The sequence below is a fragment of the Homalodisca vitripennis genome, chromosome 6 (genome assembly GCF_021130785.1).
Source record: "Homalodisca vitripennis isolate AUS2020 chromosome 6, UT_GWSS_2.1, whole genome shotgun sequence".
Classification (NCBI taxonomy): Eukaryota; Metazoa; Arthropoda; class Insecta; order Hemiptera; family Cicadellidae; genus Homalodisca; species Homalodisca vitripennis.
Window position 1 is genome coordinate 97779826 of NC_060212.1, and position 22444 is coordinate 97802269.

Consider the following 22444-nt stretch of genomic DNA (forward strand, 5'->3'; position numbering starts at 1 on the left):
TCAGTACTTTTGTTACAGAATTATAATAATGCTTCAAAATGCCTATTTATCTCACTCTGCCCAAGGCAGTTGCAGTACCTCATTCAGGGTAAATGTTGAGTAATTTTAGAATACAATATATATTTTTTTAACTACTCGCTACGTGAACAGCTCCAAAAAGTTTCAAAACACTTCAGTGTTTATCTTTGGTAAAAATTTGAATAACGAAAAGTTTGTCTACAATCTAAATTGTGAAAAAAACTGGTTTTTTTTTATTGTAGTATTTATAATGATTACAGTACTTGTATTTGTTTCACCATGCTTTGCTGGACAGTAAAATAGCTGGTCGTCATACATAATCAACCAAGCAATAAATGTTGCATCAACCTAAAACAAGCCAACACTCAAAGTAAGACTGAGCTAAATATAAAGTTTAACAAGCAGTTAACACAACACCGTTCATATCTTATCTTCACACCTCCAAGCTGTTTGGTGGGAGAGGTCCACTTATTCTACAGGGTTCACTAACGCTTTCTGTGATTCATCTAGTGTTAGTTACATTGTGTGTTTCATTATCTGTGTAAACCAACAGTAAGTTTCAGATTATTAACTCTGATGTTATTACAAATTGATATCATAATATTTTAGGCTATTTCTCATTATATTAAGTTAATCATAATTAGGTTACTGAGTTATTTTAACTGTATTAAAAATATTACTGTGTTTCATATCCACTTCATGAGATGCTAGTTACAATTCTTAAATTTGTCAACTACAATTTTAATTATAAAGTGTATACAAATTGAAATAATCACATTGTAATTAGCCTTAAAAAATGTTAAATTGTTTTAAAACTAATTCTAACTTCAAGAACAGAACACCATTTTAGAAAATAATTCATAAAACTAATAAATGTTTTAAAATAGAATATGTATTATTAATAGACACACTTGATGGTGAACTGTTGTGGAGATTTTTTTTCTTTTGACAAACAAACATTTTACGCAAACATAGATTTGAAACTTTTTACTGTCTGTCTGAGTTTTACATTGTGTACTGGTCTAATGTGTGCTGGTTGATATTGTGTATAATTCAAAGAAAGGTTTATATCACCAAGTACTTATTGTATTTTACATTTGGAAATATTAACAAAATAAGAGAACGCCACACAATGGGCTACATAACAGACTTTGCTGAGGTTGCATGCATATTTTCAAGTCTATAGGCCCTAGCTCATTTCATCAGGCTACATGTGTAACAAATTTTAATGTCTTGTGGTTGTATTCAGTTTATTTACAAATTTATCAATACTCAATTTTCTCATCAATATGGTTATCCATAAGACCGTAAAATTGTTTGCTAACGCTCAGTAAAATCCCATGGAGTGACATGTGACATGATTGAACTCAATGTTTCTTATAGAGAAATGAAGTTCCATGCAAAATTTCAGGCCTGTCGATCAGTTTGTTCTAGAGATATGTGGACAGACAGACAGATATGACATTTTTCTAGCTCCTCAAGTAATAGGCTTTGCTAACGCTCAGCCTTAAATATATGTATGAAATTGGAACTTTATGAAGAGAAATAATACATTATATTCAAACAGCAATATAAAAAACATTGTTGTATTTATGCTAAAATATAAGGTTTTATTCTCTTTTATACGTAATTCAAAATCAAGATTCGTCTGTCTGTATCAACAAAATATATTTTTAGTAAGAAATTGAATTTCCCACCTTAAAATGTAAAACTCGCTAACTTTGTCATCCTGTAAATTGGTAGTAAATATTATAATTTGGAATTATAACTACTTAATTAAATTTTTTTTTAAGAAAGAATAATCTTTAAAAAAGGCTCAAAAAAATCCTGAATGTAGTACAGGATTCCTTATTGGAGTACATGTTTTATTATGTCACATATTAAAATGTCAAGTGTCTGTGCTCAGTTGTTTTAGAAATTTGTTAATTTTACAATTTTTTCATTGCCATTATGGTTACTCATAAGACCATCTAAAAATATTTACTAACGCTCAGCCAATTCCCATTGAGTGACATACACCATCAAACTCGATGTTGCCTATGTAGAACTGAAGCTTCATGCAAAATTTCAAGTATATAGCTCAGTTTGTTCTCAAAATATCAATGGGGACAGATAGACAAACAAAAGTACAAATTTTCACCCCCACACTCAGCCAAGTATATCTTCTCTTATGTTAGAATTAGTATGTGCTTCACAAAAATTTTAAATTTTTTTCTTGCTGACACATATTTAATGGAAACATTTGCTTACTTGTTGGTTAAGATGTGTGTAATAACGAGATGTAAAACTTGAAGCAAGATTGTAATTATTAACCATAGAATAGTTGTATTGTATAAAGTATGCACTCTAAATTATTTAGTGATTCATTAAAGTAGCATTTAAAAGAAATTCTTTGGACCATTTTGTTTAAAATTAATCAATTTTATTAGGATCCGATTTAGAAAAGTTTAATATGAATATATTTTTTATTATATAATATTTTATAACTGTTATATAATCAGTTTAGTTTCAAGGACGGTTATATTAAGAGAATGTCCCAACATTTTAATATAAGTGGTTGATTAGAAACATCTGATCCACCAGTCGAATGTGTTTACAGACACACTGACACTACTGATTGATTACATAAAGTGTTAAATTTTGGTCAAGTTTGTAAGAAAGAATCGAAGAAAGAGATTGCTTCTTCTCATTCATGTGCACCTGATTAGTTAATGCTGAACTATAATTTGCTCTGGAAGTACACAAAGAAACTTCAAGGTGAACTGAGATGGACTGAAAGGAGAGTCACTCAGTCAGTGTTCTCATGGGCTGCAGTTATGTAACCAGTACAGCTGCAGACCACAAGGCAGTGTTGAGTGAATTTATCATCTTCTTATTAGATTTCAATCTGAATGACTCAACAACTTTTTCAGAATTCTGTTAGATGTGTGAAACAAATGGTAATTTTCTTTTATCTTTTACAATATACTTTATTCTATAACAAATGCCATAAATACAGTTATATTTGGACAATTGAACGGTAAGTTAAACTATAGCATGAATTTCTAATTAATTTTAATATTTTCTATCTAATCTAACTTTAATTCATTTCTGTTAAGTGTAATGTAATTTATTGCAATATTATAAATTAGATTTTATTACACACAACAGTAACATGGATGTCTGTTCTGTTTTATTATATTCCTTGTATTTCTTAGTCTTGTTTTGAACATTTCTAGAAGAAAACATTTTGTAACAAATCAAAATGCAATTTTCATTCACCTTCCTACCATGATATGTAACATGGTAGTTCTAACAAAAAATTATTAAAATTTGAGATATATCCAATCCCTTTAACAACTCTTCTTAGAATAGAACACACACACATACATACAAACACTGTGTCAAAATATTACCAATAGCAAAATCATGTCTAAAATTCAAATTTTAAGAGTTATTACACTAGCATTACTTATATTTAATTTTTAAATGTACAAATGTTTTTACAAAGTCAGTTTCAATTTCTAAACCTTTTCTAATGATCCTAAAACATAGATAATGTAAACAGTTTCATTAAATTCCTCAGTTTTGCCTATAGATTTTAAAATAACAATAAAAAAATTTACACCCTTAGTTGTATTACTTAGTTCAAAATCATGGTTTTTTTTCCCCATAAGAACAAAATCTTTAAATTAGAAACTATTTTACTCAATTAATCTTTGTCAAATAATTATGTCAGGCATCTCATTTTAAAGGTATGGTTTATACACATCCTAGTGCCTTGTAGATTTTATTATAGTGTCAAATATAATAATATACAATAAATGTTCAAATAATTATCCACTTTGTAAGAAAATTTTTAACCTTTTTAACACACAAGAGGTCGCACCCACGGCAGTATACCACAATTTTCGGAATTCTGTAGTATTACTATGATTAACAATATTAGCAGCATGGAAACACATATTATCTACTCTCATATACTTCTTCACAATAATTTGATATCGGTTACTCTTTTATTCAATATAATTCAAATTTTGCTGTTTCCTGCACCAAATTTAGCAATAATCCCTAATACAAACATTTACATTTATTAATACAATCACTCACTCATAATAAATTCAAGTTACATTTTGCATATCTTACTTTTATTACACTTTTTTTAAGCACCTAAACAGTCTTTTACAAATTTTTAAACGTAAATGCAGCTATTTGCCCACACACGATATCCCACATGGAATAACAGTAGAGTAATTTTAATATGTTTTTATTGATGCACTTTTCTTTTAAAATATAGTATAAAGTATCGTATTCTAAGATATTACTAATCACAGGATTTTTGGATAAGCTTTCCTTTTGAAGGAAAATAAAAAAAGGTAAGCGTGAGCAAATTTCCTTCACACGACATCTTGCATCCAGGAAGGAGATGCGACTTTTGGTGTGTTCACCAATAAATATATTCTAAAAACTTAAACTCATTCATTTCAATGTGAATAAATTATAAATTTATTTAAACCTGTTTCAAGGTTCTATGATCAAGCATGAACAAGATGACTGGCTAATTATTTATTATCAGATACTTTTGGGTGCCTGATACACTTAGTTACTACTGTCAGTCATGTTTTTTGCTTTTATTGAACTGATTTCTTTTCAATTTTTTAATAAGAATTGCTATTAAAAATGAATATTGCAATCACAGTTGAAATAATATCCAAGCATAAGAGTGCTAGTTCTTTCTTTTCAATTTATTAATAAGAATTGCTATTAAAAATTAATATTGCAATCACAGTTGAAGTAATATCCAAGCATAAGAGTGCTAGTTCTGATCCTAATGTTCAGAAACAGTTTGAGTGAGGTCTAAAACAAGTATACCTTTATTTGTAGATTATTTTAATGAACCAAATGTAATTAGAAAGCGGTTTTGAGAAATTTGAAGAATTTATTTGTAGAATTTTTTATATGATAAATGAATTTTCCTGTTCATTAAAAGAATTGCTTTTTTAACCTCCAAACATACAGTGTACTCTTACATAATGCACTTGATTTTCAGCCATTGAAAGCGTTTTGTTAAACTGCAACATAGCACTGAAACTAAAACTAATGCACTATCCTTACAGCTTTAAAAATGCTTGTAAAGGATTTTTATAATTGTTTGTTACTTTGTACTATTCCATCACGTGTGTGTGAAAAGTAAGTACATCCTAATAAAACACAAAATATTTATATTAATTCTGAATCGATTGTACAAACCTCAACAGCCGGATGTATACAATATGATAACAACTCCAGTAAGCTGATTGCAGAAATATGACACACAACAGATATCACCTTTTTGAAATTTAGATAGTGAAAATGTTAAAAGAATGGAATAACCCAATTTCCAATTTTGGTCATTAGGACATTGGTTTTTTGATGAAATTATGCTTCTTTCAAATCAAAACATCCTAAATACACATACAAAAGCAGATTCTTTAAATTTAGAATAATTTTTGTCAGTTTTTACAAGATACAGTTAAGACATTTTGAGCCTTTCTAGCTTAAATAATTTTGTATAAGTGAATATTCAGTTATGTGGCTCTGATTATGGTTTTTATTAAAGCAAAAGGTCTCTCAAAAATAAAAACTACATTTTGACTATCTGATTAAATTAAGTTTTTTAGAAGTCAAAATTTAATTGTGTAAGGTTCCAAAGAGCTTCTCCAGTTCCACAGAACTTGGGACTCCGGTATGAACTATTGTTCTAATACCATCAATTCTGGGCTTTGAATCAAATTGTTTGTATTAAAACATTCTGATTTTGAAGTGAAAAATGGTCTAAGTACACATGGAGGATCATCAATTTATACTGCTAAAAAATAACAAACAATATGTCTGTCTTTCTTGCAGGACTGTTTATAAGAGCAAGAAAATCACAACACAGAAATGTTACAAGAGATAAGGCAGCCATGGAGTTGGGTGTACATTGTGAGTTTTCTGGACTTCTTCGGTGTGAGCATGATTCTACCTGTGATGAGCACTCACCTGCGTGGGCTTGGGATCTCTTACGTGGACATTGGACTGCTCAGTTCAGTATCCGGGATGACACAACTGATCTTCGGTCCCATCATCGGCAGTTGGAGCGATATCCAGGGACGGCACACCGTTCTCTTCCTGACGCTGATCGTGTGCTCCTCAGTGTACGGACTCATGGGTATCGTTTCGTCGTTTTACCTTTTCCTAATTCTCAACTCCGTCCTCGGGGCAGCCCAACACACAATGATGCTCTGTCAGGCCTACATCGCTGACATAGTGCCAGTGAATAAACAACCGGCTGTTAATGGACTTACGAATGCATTTATGGCCTTCTCATTTATGATTGGTCCTATCATTGGAGGACACGTCATGGAAATTGATGGTGGATTTCAGTACCTCACAGCTATAGTATCTTTAATGCTTATTTTTAATTCTGCAATAGTTTTTGTGTTCGGTAATGTTCACAAAACTGCTAAAAAAGAGAAAACCAAAAACGTTAGTGCGTTGAATCAAGTTATTGCGATATTTAAGGATCTTCTTGTTATAGATTGGAAGAAATACTGGGTGTTTTTAAGTTTAAAATTCTTATTTGCCATGTCGGGAATGCTGTTTTTCCAAAACATGGGAATAATTTTGACCGACAGTTTTGATCTGACCCCTCGTTACATGGGATACACAATATCTTTCTACGGACTCATTTCCTTCATCAGCAATTTAAACGTCGGTAGAATTAAAAGCTTGAATATTTTTCCGAAAAACAATTACGAAAGTTTAATGTACATGTTTTGTGTCATGGCCGTTACTTTTTACTGGCTGTATATCGTAGAGAACTGTTGGTTGTTTTTGGCAGGTCTCGTGCCATTGGCTGCAAGCAATGCTCTGGCAGAGATAGTCATGACCGAGGTGCTGGTAGAGCAGACCGATGCTAGCAGTAGAGGGTCCATGATGGGAGTTTCAGCCAGTGTAGCAGCCATTGTGCAGATTTTTGCCCCATTTCTATCTGGGCTTATAGCATCTTGGGGAGGAATCTCTAGTGCCTTAAGAGTTTCCTCCCTCATTTCCGCAACTGCTTGTTTTATTACTTTGAGAAAATCTCGCAAAGTCCATGTGAAATCGCAGTAAAGAACTGTCAGTAGTGAAGTGGACAAGTGTTGGCAAACCAGCCAGTAAACTGGCAGTTGATATTTAAAACTTAAATAGATCAAAATGAAAACATTCCTCCATATGTGGTACTATTCCAAATAATTAGGGGCCGTCCCTAAATTACATAACGCCCAAGGGGGGAGGGGGTTTTCAGCAGCGTTACGCATCGTTAATGTTATCGTTACAAGGGGGGAAAGGGGCTGAAAAGACTGACTTAAGTGTTATGTAATTTAGGGACGGCCCCTTATATCTTAACACTTTATTGAAAATATAGGCAATATATTGAATCATCACCTCTTTTTTTCAAAGGAAAGATGTACTGTAGATGTTTATCGGAGGGGCAGGCTAGTCACATACATTAGCTCCTTCATCTATCAACACACCTCTACATCATCCCAGGTACTTGCTTAAATTACCCTCACAGCATGGTTTCATTGAAGATTAGTTTTCTTTACGAAAAAATATACGCTTGTAGACAAATAGTACAATACGTACATTTTAGTATAAAAATATATTTCTTCCCAATAATAGTAAACTAGTATATTTAGTATTAAAAAAACCTGAAATTTAAAAATTACAAAATAATGAATATTTTTGATCAACAGCATGAATTATTAAATCGAAAAGGGAGAAATCAACAATTTACAGTTAAAATTTTGGAAAGCTTAAGACAATTTTTTAATGGGATTACAAATTTATTGTACGTATGATCGTTTTAAAGTATATTTTTGGTATACTGTCTTTGTAATTTTAATTTTTAGATTTATTTTAATTGTGAGTTGCAATTTTGTATTAAAACATGTTTGTAATTTATGTATTTTGTAAACAATGTTAGATCATAGTGAAAGTGTCATTATTTGATCCTACTAAGATGTTTATCTCTGGAACTTTTGTTTATATATATATATATATAATATATATATATATATATATACTTGCTTTGCCCTAGAACTTAATCTTTTGGCCTTGGCAGGCCACTAAGTCGGGCCCTAAATGATGCTTCAAAGAGCACAGGTAAAATCACAGGAGGTTGTCTCCCTAGCTCGTCAGGCCTAACGTAGTGGCCGGCTGTGTTTGTCAACCCCACTGGGAGATTGCCCAACAATGTATATCACTCTGACTTGGGACTTAAATACTATTTGATCATCGACTATGATTTAAATGAATCCTTGAACACTTGCAGTGTTTACGAGCCTTAAATTTATTTTTCTTTTTATTGGTTATTTAAACTTTGTTTATTTGTGGGGGGAGGGGGGTAGTGGAGCTGAGGGATCAGACGTGATTCAAATTGTATTTATTCTTTTACGTAAGGTTTCCTTATCCTTACAATTATATACTACCAGTAAAATTTTAAAATAAATAAAAAAACGGATACAACACAGTCCTGATACAATATATTTTTAGTGTTACAATGAGTTAAGACAGGTATTTGGTCTTCCAATTATATGTTAGTTTCGTTATTTAGACACATTAGGTACAAGAAAGTAAGAGATCTGGGTTCGAGTCCCGGCAGAGTAAATACCTTTTTGTTTAACTACATTGTTGAAATTATACATAAGTTGATAATTCTAATGTGGATTGGAACCACACAGTGTAAAACCCATTATGGAATAATGCAAGCTGTCGAGTCATAGAAAGATGAAAAATTCCTATGCCATCCAACGGTAAAACAAATCATTCGCAACAAGTACATTGTCAATATCTCTCACACCAGGTGTTGCTTAAATAAATCAATTAAAATAAACTTCTATTACTTACATTTTCAGTTGATTATTAAATTTAACAGATGATAATAGTAGTTCATTACTGTTGATTTGAAAATATATAAATGCATTGAAACAAATTTTTTAGCGAGTGTTCAATATTATAACAACGAGCTAGTAATTTCAGCCGTTAAGTGCTCCAGCTCATTTAAAGAGATTCTTAAAAACACAAACAGACAGTAAAGTAAGGAACATATTATTAAACTTGATATGAAATTTCTTGCTTATTTTGACACGATAAATAATGTGGTTAAGTTTGACAGAGTAATGTATACACATTATGTGTAACATTAGACCTATCATTGTTTTCATTTTTATCATGTTTCATTACAACAAAAAGGTTTTGACTTTTAATTTGTCACTGCACTATTCAGTAGGCAGTGTTAATGAAAAGTATCATATAATGCTGGCTAAAAGCTACTGACACCCCATGAAATGTTCTATAAGGATTTTCTCTTTAGATGTTAAGAATCTTATTGGTTATAAATGGTGAAAATGCAATAAAAATCATTATAACCATATCTTTAAAAGTTTTCGTGTTCATTACTAAAAACATCAGTTAAGATGAAAATAAAAAGTTAACAGTGGATAGATGTCACTGATATCTATTTAAGTTATATGTACATACCAAATTTTATCAAAATCTGACCTTTCATATTGTCTCTCAGTTATAAATGAAAAATAGTATTTACAACTATTTGTAAGTGGACAAAAATCTTTTTATGCCATCTGAGAATTTTGTACTCACAAGGGTAATAAGCCACGATTTGGTCCATGTGGTCAACCCTCCTCCTCCCCCATGTGAGTATTGTATTTGTATAAAACATTATAAATGGAATTATAATCTATGAAATGTTGGCAGCCATCTGGAATATCGGAAAAAGTGGTTTGTTTAATTACTTTTTGTCGTTTTACTAATTCGTCGTCTGCTTGTTATTGTTTTGCTTGCAATTACTTTAGTTTACAAAGATTGTTTTGTGTGTAAATACAATGAATCCTGCCTGACAGTATTGAAGACAATCAAGTGCTAAAAGAATTACTCAGATTTTCAAGTGATGGTAAAAGTGATGATTTATTCCAAGATGACTGTTAATGACTACCGATGGACTTGTTGACATTGTTTTTTTACTAAAAAACAAATATCGGTGTTTAATAATAAAAACTTTTATTCTGGTGTATTATAAATAACTGTTTATTGCAGAATTTTTCAGTTTATATTTTTTATTTTCAGCTTCTGGTAAAGATTTTGACAATAGCCCTGGAACAAGAGGGTTAGGCCCCCCATAAAAAAAATTTAAACGTAAGTGGATTTCAATAAATTGTAAATATTTGTAGCTATAATGACAGTAATGAAAGTACTGAATACAGCAAACAATAATGAAAATATATTTATCTTATAGACTAGTACACAGTGATGTTTTTTGGTAATTTTTTATTTTTTACAAAAACATTGTTTTTAAGTTTTAAAACAAGACTTTGTGTTTGAAAATATTTATGCATAATCATTCGTGTAGAAAGAGTAAGAACTCAGCTTTAAAATAAAATTGTGTTCCATGATTTTCTTATAGTTGGTTAAAAAAATTATATTAATTAAAAAATCACTAAAACGGGCAGCTGTGTAAGAAAGGTGTCAAAATTAGGAGGCGGCATTTAAAGTGTTAACATTACACATTTTAGCTATTCAGATTTTTCATTTCACTCTCTGAATCTCAGGCAATGACTACTGAAGGTGAAACCAAAATCCACCAGATTGTCTCCAAAGACTCAGTGGGTTAAAACACTTCTACTAGATATTTTCAAATTCGATTTTCTGCTCCCATCATAATTTCTCCAACATGAGAGAGTAAAAAATCACTATAGTCGATCTCTGCTCACAGGTGAACTTAGCTGGTAAAATTTTTCACAAACGCACATAATTTTTAATAACCACTTTCACAATCATTTAGGAAAAGAGTGAGAAAAATGTGAAATGCTAGATTACAACTTGATTCACCAATGGTAAATCGAGCACATTAATACCTTAATAGTTTGTACAATAAATGCTTGAGCAAAGTTATGATTAAATTAATTACAAGTCCAGTACTCTGGAGCTGTTCACCCAACTGGCCTGTAACTCCATAGGAAAATGTTTACTGTATTTTGATTTCAATCAATCATAATTTCTTTATTTATAACTGTACAATAAATATGGATAAACAGAGTCACAAGATAAATTACTTACAAAATAAAATCACAGTAAAGATTATTTATTGGTCAAAATTAAATAGGACTCAATAAAACTAAATTATGATTGTCACTAAACAATGGCTTAAGTACTAAATTCTTTAAAGAATAAAAATGTTTACTCAGCAGGAATTATTTTAATTTTCTTATAAACCATTATTGTTCTCAACATTTATTTCCTTTAGTAAGTATCGAAAGAACACCTCACCTTCATAACTAGTGTTTTTTTCACATTTATAGTCTTTGTGTACAGAGATTACCTGATTTCTAGTATTACAGTTACCAATGTTACATCTTAAATATTAGGCTGGTGTTGGATTACATATTTTATTGTTTAAAAAATATAAGGTTTGTTTACAGTTAAAATGCCTATTTTAGAAAACAGAGGACTAAATGAATCTTATGTTGTCATATAATTCAAATAGCAATATTTAAGCAAAGAAATTTTGTAGTGGCAATTTGTTCTATAATGTGATTCAATAGATATTACGTGGCTCATAGGAACTCAAACTTGCCTGGTTGAAAAAGGAATTAAGTTAGTTTTATTAAATTTTAAAAAACAAATAATTACAAAGGAATTCTGTAAATTTAAAAGTTTTATAAAATTAATTTCAATTTCTCGAGAATCACCATAAAAAATTATATTGGCACTATACAAAAGACCTTTAAAATAACGAAAAAGCAGTGGTCCCAGTATGAAACTCTGTGGAACTCCATAATGACCTGTTTTTAGTGATTTTCCTTCCATTTACCCTGTATTCCATGAAAAGTAAGTGTTTAGATAAATTTACTGTGAGAGACAATGTCAAATGTTTTATTTACTTAAGTTCATAATATCCCCATAACATGTCCCACATGCGTTTAAGATTGTTTGAATAAAGTAATTTATTGATTGGTAAAGTGTGTGTACACAGACTGATAGAGATTTCTAAAATCACAACTTGGGTTAGGGTTATAAAAAAATGTACAAGAAATGTTGAAACATTTTTATTAAATAGTATATAAAATTACGATTTTATAAAAATAAAAAAAGGTAACTTAACATTACACAAAACAGTAAATGGTCCTTGTACATTTGTACAAGTAAATATAACAATAAAATATTTTAACACAGTGAAACGTTTAGTGAACCAAAATCAACCAGTACTGGATTTCAGGTCATTTATAGTAACTTTACTAACATATTATACAATTGTTAACAAATATAAGACACTAAAGGCATCACAGAATGGTTCTTGAAAATAATACTTTGTCTTGTACTTTCTTGTAAACATACTACCAAACATAGTACCAGGTAAACATAGTACCACACAACTTTAGTTGTGCCAATGTATTTGTTACGATATGATCGTGTAACACAATTATTATTTTAAATACCTTAAACTAATTCTTATTGGGCCCTGCAAATTGAAATTTGTTGGTACTGAACTCAGTTTGATATCTATTTGAGAGAAATTCAAGATGGTGAAATGAAACTCTAGTCCTGATTGCGATGCTTGTAAAATTAATGTTTACAAAAATAATAAAGCAATTCGTTGCAATGGAATATATATTTTCGGTTCCATACTAGATGTGTATCGATAAGTGACGAATTGTATCAAGAATATTTAGATACTGGCAATAACGGATCTTGGTTATGTACGAAGCTGCCGGTCATATTAAACTAAAACAAATAAGGCTTTAAAAAGCAAGCCTAATGCTGGTAACTCAAGTTATTCTAATTCAAAGTCCAAAGATCAAAGTCAAAATATGCAGTGCGACCTCCAGCCGGTAGCACAGATTGAAGTCAACAGTAGGGATACAGGTTATCAACTACCCACTAAATCTAGTATCGGGGATTTTCAATTGCACAAATCTCTGCATTAAATTAACAGAGTAAAAAAGGCCCCTCAAATCACAATGGCAGTGGTAGTAGTAATGCTGATACCTAACCTTACAACGGTGAGTATACGTGAGAATTCGTTCTACCAAACTTCCGACCACAACAAAAGATAGTATCAAGAATTATTTGGTACATCGTGAATGCACTGATGTTGTGTTGTGGAGAAAATGAACTCAAAATACTGTGATGAATAAATACTCCGCTTTTAAAACAAGCATGTGGGGAACTGTACTAAAATCTGAGTTCTGGCCAATGGATGTTTATAAAAATAAGTTTAGTTTCAGGAAACATTTAAACTCACAGGCTCTAAAGGCCAACTCCATGACCTAGTGATGAACAGTGGTGAAGTTCCTACAAACAAAAATTATGTAAGTGATGAGCCTCCTAGGATTGGTATTCAAAATAAAAGTAGGCTTAATCCTACTTTGAAAGGATGTGAATTTCAGTTCAATCTAAACATCTTTTAATCTGTTACACTGGAATGTATCACTAATAAAATGGACTTTATCAATTTAATGGCAAAAGACCACAATAGTGATGTAATTTGTATTAATGAACACTGGCTGAAAGAATGTGAAATCAGTAAATTTGTACTGTCAGACTACAGTGCTGCTTCCATCTTCTGCAGAACTGTTAAAATACATGATGGACCCTTGATTTTTATTAGAAAGGACCTTGAATATGAGGTATACATCAAGGCTGTAGCTGCCGATGAAGAACTGAGGTATCTGATGTAATGTTGCCTACTGTTAATACTGATATGACACTGATAATGCTACTCTGTTTAAACCTGCTTAGTATGCCAAGACATACTAATATAAATAGCTATAGAATTTTCATTTTTAAACAGCATAAACCAAATTTATTTGATTTGTATATATAGCTTAGAGGGTGATGTAAATAGTAAAGCCAAAATGACTTTAGTTTTATTTTTAAGGAACAGTTCTACTCCAATCTAAATTTTGCACATTAACAAAGTCAAATTGATACAATTTTGAAATCCAATTTAATTTAATTTTGTTCCAATTATTGTTTTTTAACCCATTGAATACTGCAGCATATAGAATACCCATTGTCTATGAGGATGGTAGGAACCATTCATATCTTATGTTGACGATAATATTTAATATTGTACTTCGTTATTTCATTCATCTAACCGAAGTATGTTACTCAATAGGTTCTAAACTATAAAGACAAAACATGTCCATGAACATGAACAAGAACATGTTTTGCCTACTGGATTGATGTCTGAAATGACCTTGAACTTTACTATAAAAACAATGTGAAATTTGAAACACTTTTATGCTCTTATTTTTAGTTATAGGAATGTGGAAGATGCCAATTTCAAATACGAGGGCTATTTAGAAAGTAAGGATCATTTTCACCTGACGCCATCAGGTACGCACCAATCACGTATTTATTGGTGTGCTTGCGCTCGGCATCTCAGTCAGGGTCTAGCTGTGACAATGGGAACTTCTCCGTGCTGCCCGTTTTTTTTTTTTTATTCAAATTTGTCCTGCAATCAAAAATCCCGCCAGTTGTGAAATGCGGTCTGTGATTCGTTTTTAGTTGGCAAAATCTTTAAACCAAGAGAAATTCATCGGGGTCTTTGTGAAGTGTACGGGTACAACATAATGACTGAAAGTTCTGTCAGGAAGTAGTGCATTCAGTTTAAGAAGGCAGAACAAACGTTCACCACAAATGATGTACAAAATGGGTGCCAAAAATGCTTACAGATCACCATACAGAACAACGAATGGGGGCAGCTTTGATGTTTTTGGAGGCCTACTACAGTCGTGGTGATGCACTATTGGATCGAATCGTAACAGGAGACATAACTTGGACTGTAATTTTTGAATTTGTCGGCAAGAAAGATCATGGCAACAGTGTTGTTGTGGGACAGACAAGGTGTTCTTATTGATTTGCTCGAGCTTGGTGCAACAATAAACTCGAGCTGTGCTGTCAACCTCACACTGAAAACCATACGCATAAACTCTTAAACTCGTTCAACTCGGAAGTTTTTCTCATTCTCCTTCAATCCTGGTCTTGTTTCGAGTGATTTTCACTTGTTCCCGAAAATGAAGACCTGGCTAGCAACATAGCGTTTTGACAACGATGAGGAGCTCTAGGTATACATCAATGAGTGGCTGAGATCAAGGGCAGCAGAATTACACTACACAGGAATTTAAAAGCTTGTCCACTGCTATGATAAATACCTGATTTGTATGGTAATTATGTAGAAAAGTAGTCCTTCTTTCACATATATAATACAAGTTTTTTCTTGTACTTGGTTTTTTACAAATTCCAAAACGTTCCTTACTTACTGAATTACCCTCGTATATTACTAATATACATCCAAACGCTTTTTGGTTATTCTTATAAATTTTTAACTTTTCAAATTATGAAGAACAAAAAAGTTTGAGATTTTTTATGAATAACTAATAAAAAGATTAAAAAAAACTAAAAGAGATGTTGGACGCACAGTATTTTTTTATAATGAGAAATCTCCCGTAATTCTATGACTAAAGATAAGGTCGTAAAAGTGTTTGAAAGTTTACATTGTTTTTATGGTGCTACACTCAAGATGGCTACCAATAGAGCTGGTCCTTATAGAGAAAAACATTAATTACATTGGATAGTTTCAAATTTACAGAATATGCCTCGGCTTAGTGTAAATACTTATATGACGAGCAGCAGAACTCAAAGGGGTAAAATGAGAGAACCAAACAAAATATTTCACTATTACTATGCAAGCAACAATAATGACACATTAATCAAGTTAAAATCTGATATTTATTAATATATCTAAAATGTGGTAGTAATATGATGGTCTATAGTAATTATATAGATCATAAAAATTATCCACGTAAAATTCATGTAAATAATCAATAGCTAAACAAAAATAGAAAACCTTACATAAAAAGTATAAGGTGCAAAATACATTACTTTTATTTAGTTCTGATTATATTTTGACTCATCTCCTGGCTGACGATATTTAAACAGAGCAAACTTCAAATTAGCCAGGTTCAGACTTCGGGCCTATTAAGTTAGGATCTTTTTAAGTAATTTTCATGATCTTTAAAGGTCAGTTGGTTGGTAATATGACCTAACACATTTTATATTTTAGTAATCTGATGTGCCTTGGACTTACACATTAATGTTCCAATTTATGTTCTTTGGTGCCACAAACTCACGTATCCTAGTCTTGCTGAAACAGAACAGCATGAAAAAGAATTAAAGGATGATAAGTTTCAGAATCCTTAGCAGAATTACAATGTTCAGTGGTTTTCTATAGGAAAGTTTCAATACCAAACACGTTTTCAGAAGCAATAAGTAGTTTCTGCAGACTATAAAATATCAGAGAGCACCCTAGTCAGCTGCATAACATTTTAGAGAGCACACTAGTCAATAGCATAACATTTCAGAGAGCACACTAGTCAATAGCATAACATTTCAGAGAGCACACTATTCAGCTGCATAACATTTTAGAGAGCACTCTAGTCAATAGCATAACATTTCAGAGAGCACACTAGTCAATAGCATAACATTTCAGAGAGCACACTAGTCAGCTGCATAAAATTTCAGAGAGCACACTAGTCAGCTGCATAACATTTCAGAGAGCACACTTTTCAGCTGCATAACATTTCAGAGAGCACACTATTCAACTGCATAACATTTCAGAGAGCACACTAGTCAGCTGCATAACATTTCAGAGAGCACACTATTCAGCTGCATAACATTTCAGAGAGCACACTAGTCAGCTGCATAACATTTCAGAGAGCACACTAGTCAATAGCGTAACATTTCAGAGAGCACACTAGTCAGCTGCATAACATTTCAGAGAGCACACACTAGTCAGCTGCATAACATTTCAGAGAGCACACTATTCAGCTGCATAACATTTCAGAGAGCACACTAGTCAGCTGCATAACATTTCAGAGAGCACACTATTCACTGCATAACATTTCAGAGAGCGCACTTGTCAGCTCAAACTCAGGACGTCATACTTTCTTCTCCAACTCTTGTGAGCAAATTGTATGATTTTTCACTGACTTTTTTTAATTAGCAAATTATGTCATAAATTTATAACACAATAAATAAAACTAAAATGAATTTGTCGTCTTTATGTTTATGAACATAGCTACACACTAGCAATGCTATTTTATTTAATATGTGAGAATTAAATTTTTTGTTATTTTTTATAAATACTAATCAGCGAAACCATTGGTTAGTAGAGTGAAACGCCGCTTACCACATCAGAATACGACGATCCAGTCAGAAATGGCAGTGCATAATGTACTTCACAATGTGTTCCTAAAACAACCCGCCATTTCTGATTGGATAAACCTTTTGAGATGCGGTTTGCGGCATTCAACTCTACTAAGTGAGCTCTTTCAAATGAGATATCACTCGACCAATGCTTTCATTTAAGATTTCCATGTTTTCCTCTGTGGGCCGTCCCCCCATGGATGGCATGTCATGGTAATAGCAAGGAAAAATAGTTTACATAGCCATATGACACTGTGCAAAGTTTATAAATGTTATCTGCTATGGTTTGTAAAATATTAAGCCGTACCCAGACTTTTCAAACACCTTGTGTGTATATATATATATATATATATAAAAGGAGAAGCTGATCCCCATTTAAGCCTTACTCTGCCCGTCCTCATGGGCCACTAGCCTGTGCGAGGATCTTATCAAACAGAATAAGGGGGAGAGTCGATGCAGTACAAGGTCGATGGTACTCATAAAAAGTGCAATGGTCACGGACAGGATTTGAACCTGCGCTATCTCTAACTCAGACCCAAAGTCCAACGTCTTAGACAGCTCGGCCATCGGCACTCCCATCAGTTAATAATAAACAGTTTTGTAAATAGTTTTTGTTTTTTTAATCAATAAATACGCTATTTTAAGTAAATGCCCTGTTTTATACTTGTTTTGCTTTTACTTTTTATAATTTAGGTACAATAAAAATTAGCTTTGAACTTAAAGAAACAACATTTTTTTACTTATCTTAGCGTTAAAGGAAAGTTAATGGATTTATTAGTGACGTGCGAAGGGTTAACAAATAACAATGATATAACTTACAAGCACTTGTTGCCAAGACTTGGCCTGCACAGTTAAACTCGCAAAGACTGATCAGTAGACGTGATTCTGTCAGCTGATGACAGAGACGTCCTGTCTTCGCAGAGTACACGTCTACACCACGCAGTTCCTTAGATAACAGCTTGTCCTCAATAGGTATGTCAGGAAATGACCCCACCAGAAACAGGTCTGCAAGTGGGTGCCAGCTGGCCTATCAGGAAAACAATTGTCAGTTAAATTCAATAACTTTATATAAATTTAACAACACCACGACCGATTAGGTAGTTTCATTCAGTCACCATAGGTGTTGATTTATTTTTATCTTATTCCAACCGTGGTTTACGTGTGAAAGATTTTAATCAATGTAACAAACATACACATAAGCTGAATTTGAATATATTTATCTTGTAATGGCAAGATAGAAATAGAAATTGGGAGTCCTATTGCACACACTTGTACATTCACAGGATTCCCACTCAATCTAAATACTCAAATTCACGGCTAATTCACGGTTTTCACAGTTAAAAAAATTAAAATTCAAGGTCGGAAAGTTTTCATAAACAACGTTACCGGTACAAACAAAATCGTGTTGGAGAGGGGCGAAGTTGAGACGTAAACACTACAGACGCGGCGGAGCGGTAAAATACAATATAAAACTTCTTCCCATTTGACTAACGATGTCATTGGTCGTGCAGGAATTGACGGAAACGTCTAAAAGAACGAAATAACAATAGGCTTCGGTTACGACGCAAGCAATGAGCGGCGAGCGCCCGATTTTATGTGCGATTTGCTACATAATGAATATAACAAGGCATATTATTTTTACAAAACATCATGATGACAGTCATCAAAGCAATGACAAAGACAAATTTCAATATAATTAGCATGCACATAGCTCATAATTTTCTTTAACTTACAAGTTTGTTGAAATCTGAAGAGAACTTTGTTGACACAGGTTAGACAAGATGCAGGGTGACAGGATTCGTACGTTGGCTAAGGCTAACTCGTTTGAGTCCATGAAGTACACTTGCGTGATTATTAAATTATTTTCTTGTTTAACACATTATTATTATTATTTCGATCGATTTCTTCCACAGGAAAATTTTCACATAATCACAGGTTCACATTTTAATTAGTACATAAGAAAAGGCAATTTTATTGAAATTAAAATAACATATAAACGTTAAATGTATAAAAATTATATACAACTTGTTATAAGAAAAGTTATTTGGTACCAGTTTATACAAAAAAAATTATATTTGTACACATAAATAAAGAAATTGATAAAAATGTCTAGAATAAAAGTGAATTACGATTTGCACTTTTTGCTAAGTTCCTGTATTTTATCGTCTAACTCAGCTGCCCTTTTCCTGGCATCGGACAAAACCTGGAATTTTTGTGCTTCCAATTCTTTTTTTTCTATTGCAGCTTGCTTCCTCTCTTTCTCAGAATTAATTTTGTCTTTCATTTTTCTCGTTGTTTTGCCAAGTGCTCCGAGTAGTGGGCGTGGGAATTTTTGGCAGCATGAACTAATTCATTAGTGATTTCCATTGCCTCCAATCCTCCTGCTGCTGATACGCCGTCACAAACTTTTCTCAATGCGACTAAACTCTCCTCCTTCAAGTTTTCAACTATACACTGTTTGTTGACAGAGAAGCCTCTTTCAACAGAAGAATTTCCGTGAGAAAGTGTCAGAATGAGTTGAATGAAAAGCTTTAAATCTTTATACTCCTCCACACCTTCAACTTTTATTATTTCTACAAAGAAATCATCAAGTCGTTTTTCATGTCTTTGATACATTTTGCACTGATTTAATACGTGCTCATTTGAGAACAGTTTGAGGTACTGTTGTTTCACACTATCTGCCTTTATACCAGTCATCCATTTTTTCGCAACTAATTGCTCTAAACATGAAGTAAGATGTTTTTCTCCCGAATTATTTTTAATTACATTCGGATCTAGACAGGTGATGGCTTTTGACAAAGGGTACTTTATGGGTGATTTTTCGATTATTTTTTTCACCATAGCAAGTACAGCTTCCCTTGCGTTTCTCTTAAGATTTAATTTTTCCAAATCTGATGTTGGTTCACATGTCCTGAGAGCATCTTTAGTGGCAAACCCCAAATCGAAATGTTTGGTTGGGATAAGATTGTTGGGCGATAAGTCCATTTTATCTATCTGATTTCTTACCGTATCCAGATGGTCCTGTTTTACAACCTTTTCGATGAGATTCAAAGCTAATGAGCTAATCTCATTATTTAGCAAAGGAGCCATTGGGGCATCATTTTGAAATTCTCTGAGGAATGGTTCAAATAGACCACAAATTGACATAAAAAATGCCAATTTGGCTGCCAAAAGCTTATCATTTAAATTATCTTTGACTACTTCAAAACTGCGACATGCAGGCTCTTTTTTATTTTTAACAACACCATCTACATATTTCCTAACGCAAGGCAGTATCAACAAGGCCCTTTGAGCCACTCGGCCGCTCTCCACCCATCTGACAGCACAAAACTTTAAAGGGAATGTATCAGACGAGCTGTAGTAGGTGAAATCTGCTCTACGAGCTGGTGAATTTTTAAATAAGTTATACAATGCTCTAAGGAATCCCACAACATCCCATTTTGTTGCTTTCATGCCAGTTTTAAAGGCGCCATGAAGAGTGTGGAGACCACAACTACCAATATTTAACAGGGCATGGTCATTTGGTGAATCTAGCAGTTCTTGCTCGAAATCATTGAACATTTTTTTATTCACGTTAGGTCCGTCCATAGAAACCTGAACTATTTTATTTAAAGTGTCAGGCGAAATGGCGCTTTTGATTCCTCGGAGAAGATCTTCCGCTTTGGTATGACCTAAAAATATTGATGTAAAATATCTTGTTTCAATATGATTGTTGGCTGGATCCCACCAACGAATATGAACGTCCATTTGTTGCCGTTGACTAACTTTATTTAAAGATTCGTCGAAGCAGAGAACAATATGAGAACATTCTTTGAGTTTCTTTTCTATTTGTCTCTCGAAATGTGGTGCCAAACCAAACACGATCAAATATCCTACTTTGGTATAATCCAACTTTAGTTTTGATGCTATCTCACTATCAGGAAATTGAAACTTGAAACTTTTAGCACAGCGAGCTGCAACTGCAAAGGGAATATGATTAACAACTATTTGTAAACACCAGAATATTTCTGATCTTGTCACGGATTCAGAAATAACATATTGCTTCACTGTGGATTGGGGACGTGATGTCGAAACAGTTGTGTGACTCGGCTGTCTGAGGGAGCTTTCCGTACCAGAAGCCTGCGCTAATTGGATCCCAATAGCCCCTTGATCTCGGCTGCTACTAGGTTCTCCTGATAGAGAAATGCTGTCAGCAACATTGTCTTTAAAAAACATATTTAATGGAAGGCTTTTCTGTCTGTTTTTCTTGTTTAAAATGTGTTTGGCGGACTTAGAATGGCTTTTTAAAGCCGTTTTACCCATCCCACTGATGCTTATGCCTTTATTGCACCACGAACAGATTGCCATTGTTTTAATAGAAGGGTGTTCCTTGACCCAAGGAAATTCAAGGAGGTACGATGGTTGAAAACTTGTTGAGCTCGGTTTTGAATGAAGTGGCATTTTGGCCTGAAAATAAGGAAACCCCGTATTACAGTCAGTTAAACTTACATTGTACAAGTGTGCGAGTACTGGAAATTTCTAGTTCGAGTTAAGTGCTGTATCGATATTTTGAACTTTTAGAAGATAAGGAATTGAATCTGGCACAAATATAACCTAATTTTAACCAACAGAAAAATAACGCATAAGTGATGATGAAGAGAAAACAACTGGTGACCTAACTTTACATTATAAGTTGCGAAGTCTGCAGTGGACACACTGACATAAGGGAGACAGGCGATTCAAAGGCTAAAGCATCCCACATCGCGTCTATTATATTTACCACAACGGACGTAAATATTGAAAATGACAAAGAAGATATTGCTTCTTATCTTCAATAAGTTATATCTTAAGACGTTTTTAGTTATTTGAAATATTTTTGTAATTGTTCTGATAAACAAAAACATAAATAGTCTCTTATTTGGGTTCGTGTTAAAGTTTTCACATTTGAACAAATAAATGAGAAATTAAGAGTGTTTCATAACTGTACAATATATTGTTAATCGGTAACAATTTATTTAAAGTCAAAGGATTAATTTTATATGTGGATTTTATTTATTTCTATAAAATAAAAAAAAAACAGCAGATATTTTTTTTTATTTTGTATTTTAGCATTTTACTAAAATCTAATCCCGACGACTACTGCATAATCTGTGTAAGACACGGACAAAGCCAGTGA

General features: G+C 32.7%; 2 protein-coding genes across 5 annotated transcripts in view; one reads left to right on the forward strand and one right to left on the reverse strand.

Annotated features, from left to right (window-relative positions):
• On the forward strand, positions 1 to 7895 carry LOC124364608 (major facilitator superfamily domain-containing protein 9-like). Of its 4 annotated transcripts, none has more exons than XM_046820213.1 (2): positions 1 to 88; positions 5884 to 7895. In XM_046820213.1, exon 2 carries the CDS (start codon positions 5920 to 5922, stop codon positions 7129 to 7131), a length of 1212 nt encoding a protein of 403 aa, XP_046676169.1. In that variant the 5' UTR covers positions 1 to 88; positions 5884 to 5919; the 3' UTR covers positions 7132 to 7895. The 4 variants fall into 4 exon arrangements, with proteins under 4 accessions (XP_046676169.1, XP_046676166.1, XP_046676168.1 ...); XM_046820210.1 differs by lacking the exon at positions 1 to 88 and adding an exon at positions 337 to 570 and having other exon boundaries at positions 5884 to 7894; XM_046820212.1 differs by lacking the exon at positions 1 to 88 and adding an exon at positions 2584 to 3037 and having other exon boundaries at positions 5884 to 7894.
• A 7899-nt stretch (positions 7896 to 15794) lies between these two features.
• Positions 15795 to 22444, reverse strand: part of LOC124364609 (DNA damage-binding protein 2-like) — a 39818-nt gene continuing 33168 nt past the window's right edge. Inside the window, exons 8-9 of the mRNA XM_046820214.1 lie at positions 18109 to 18316; positions 15795 to 16228 (exon numbers count right to left, since the gene is read on the reverse strand). Coding sequence (XP_046676170.1) covers positions 16188 to 16228; positions 18109 to 18316 — 249 coding nt within the window. The 3' untranslated portion in view covers positions 15795 to 16187. The remainder of the gene's footprint in view (positions 16229 to 18108; positions 18317 to 22444) is intronic.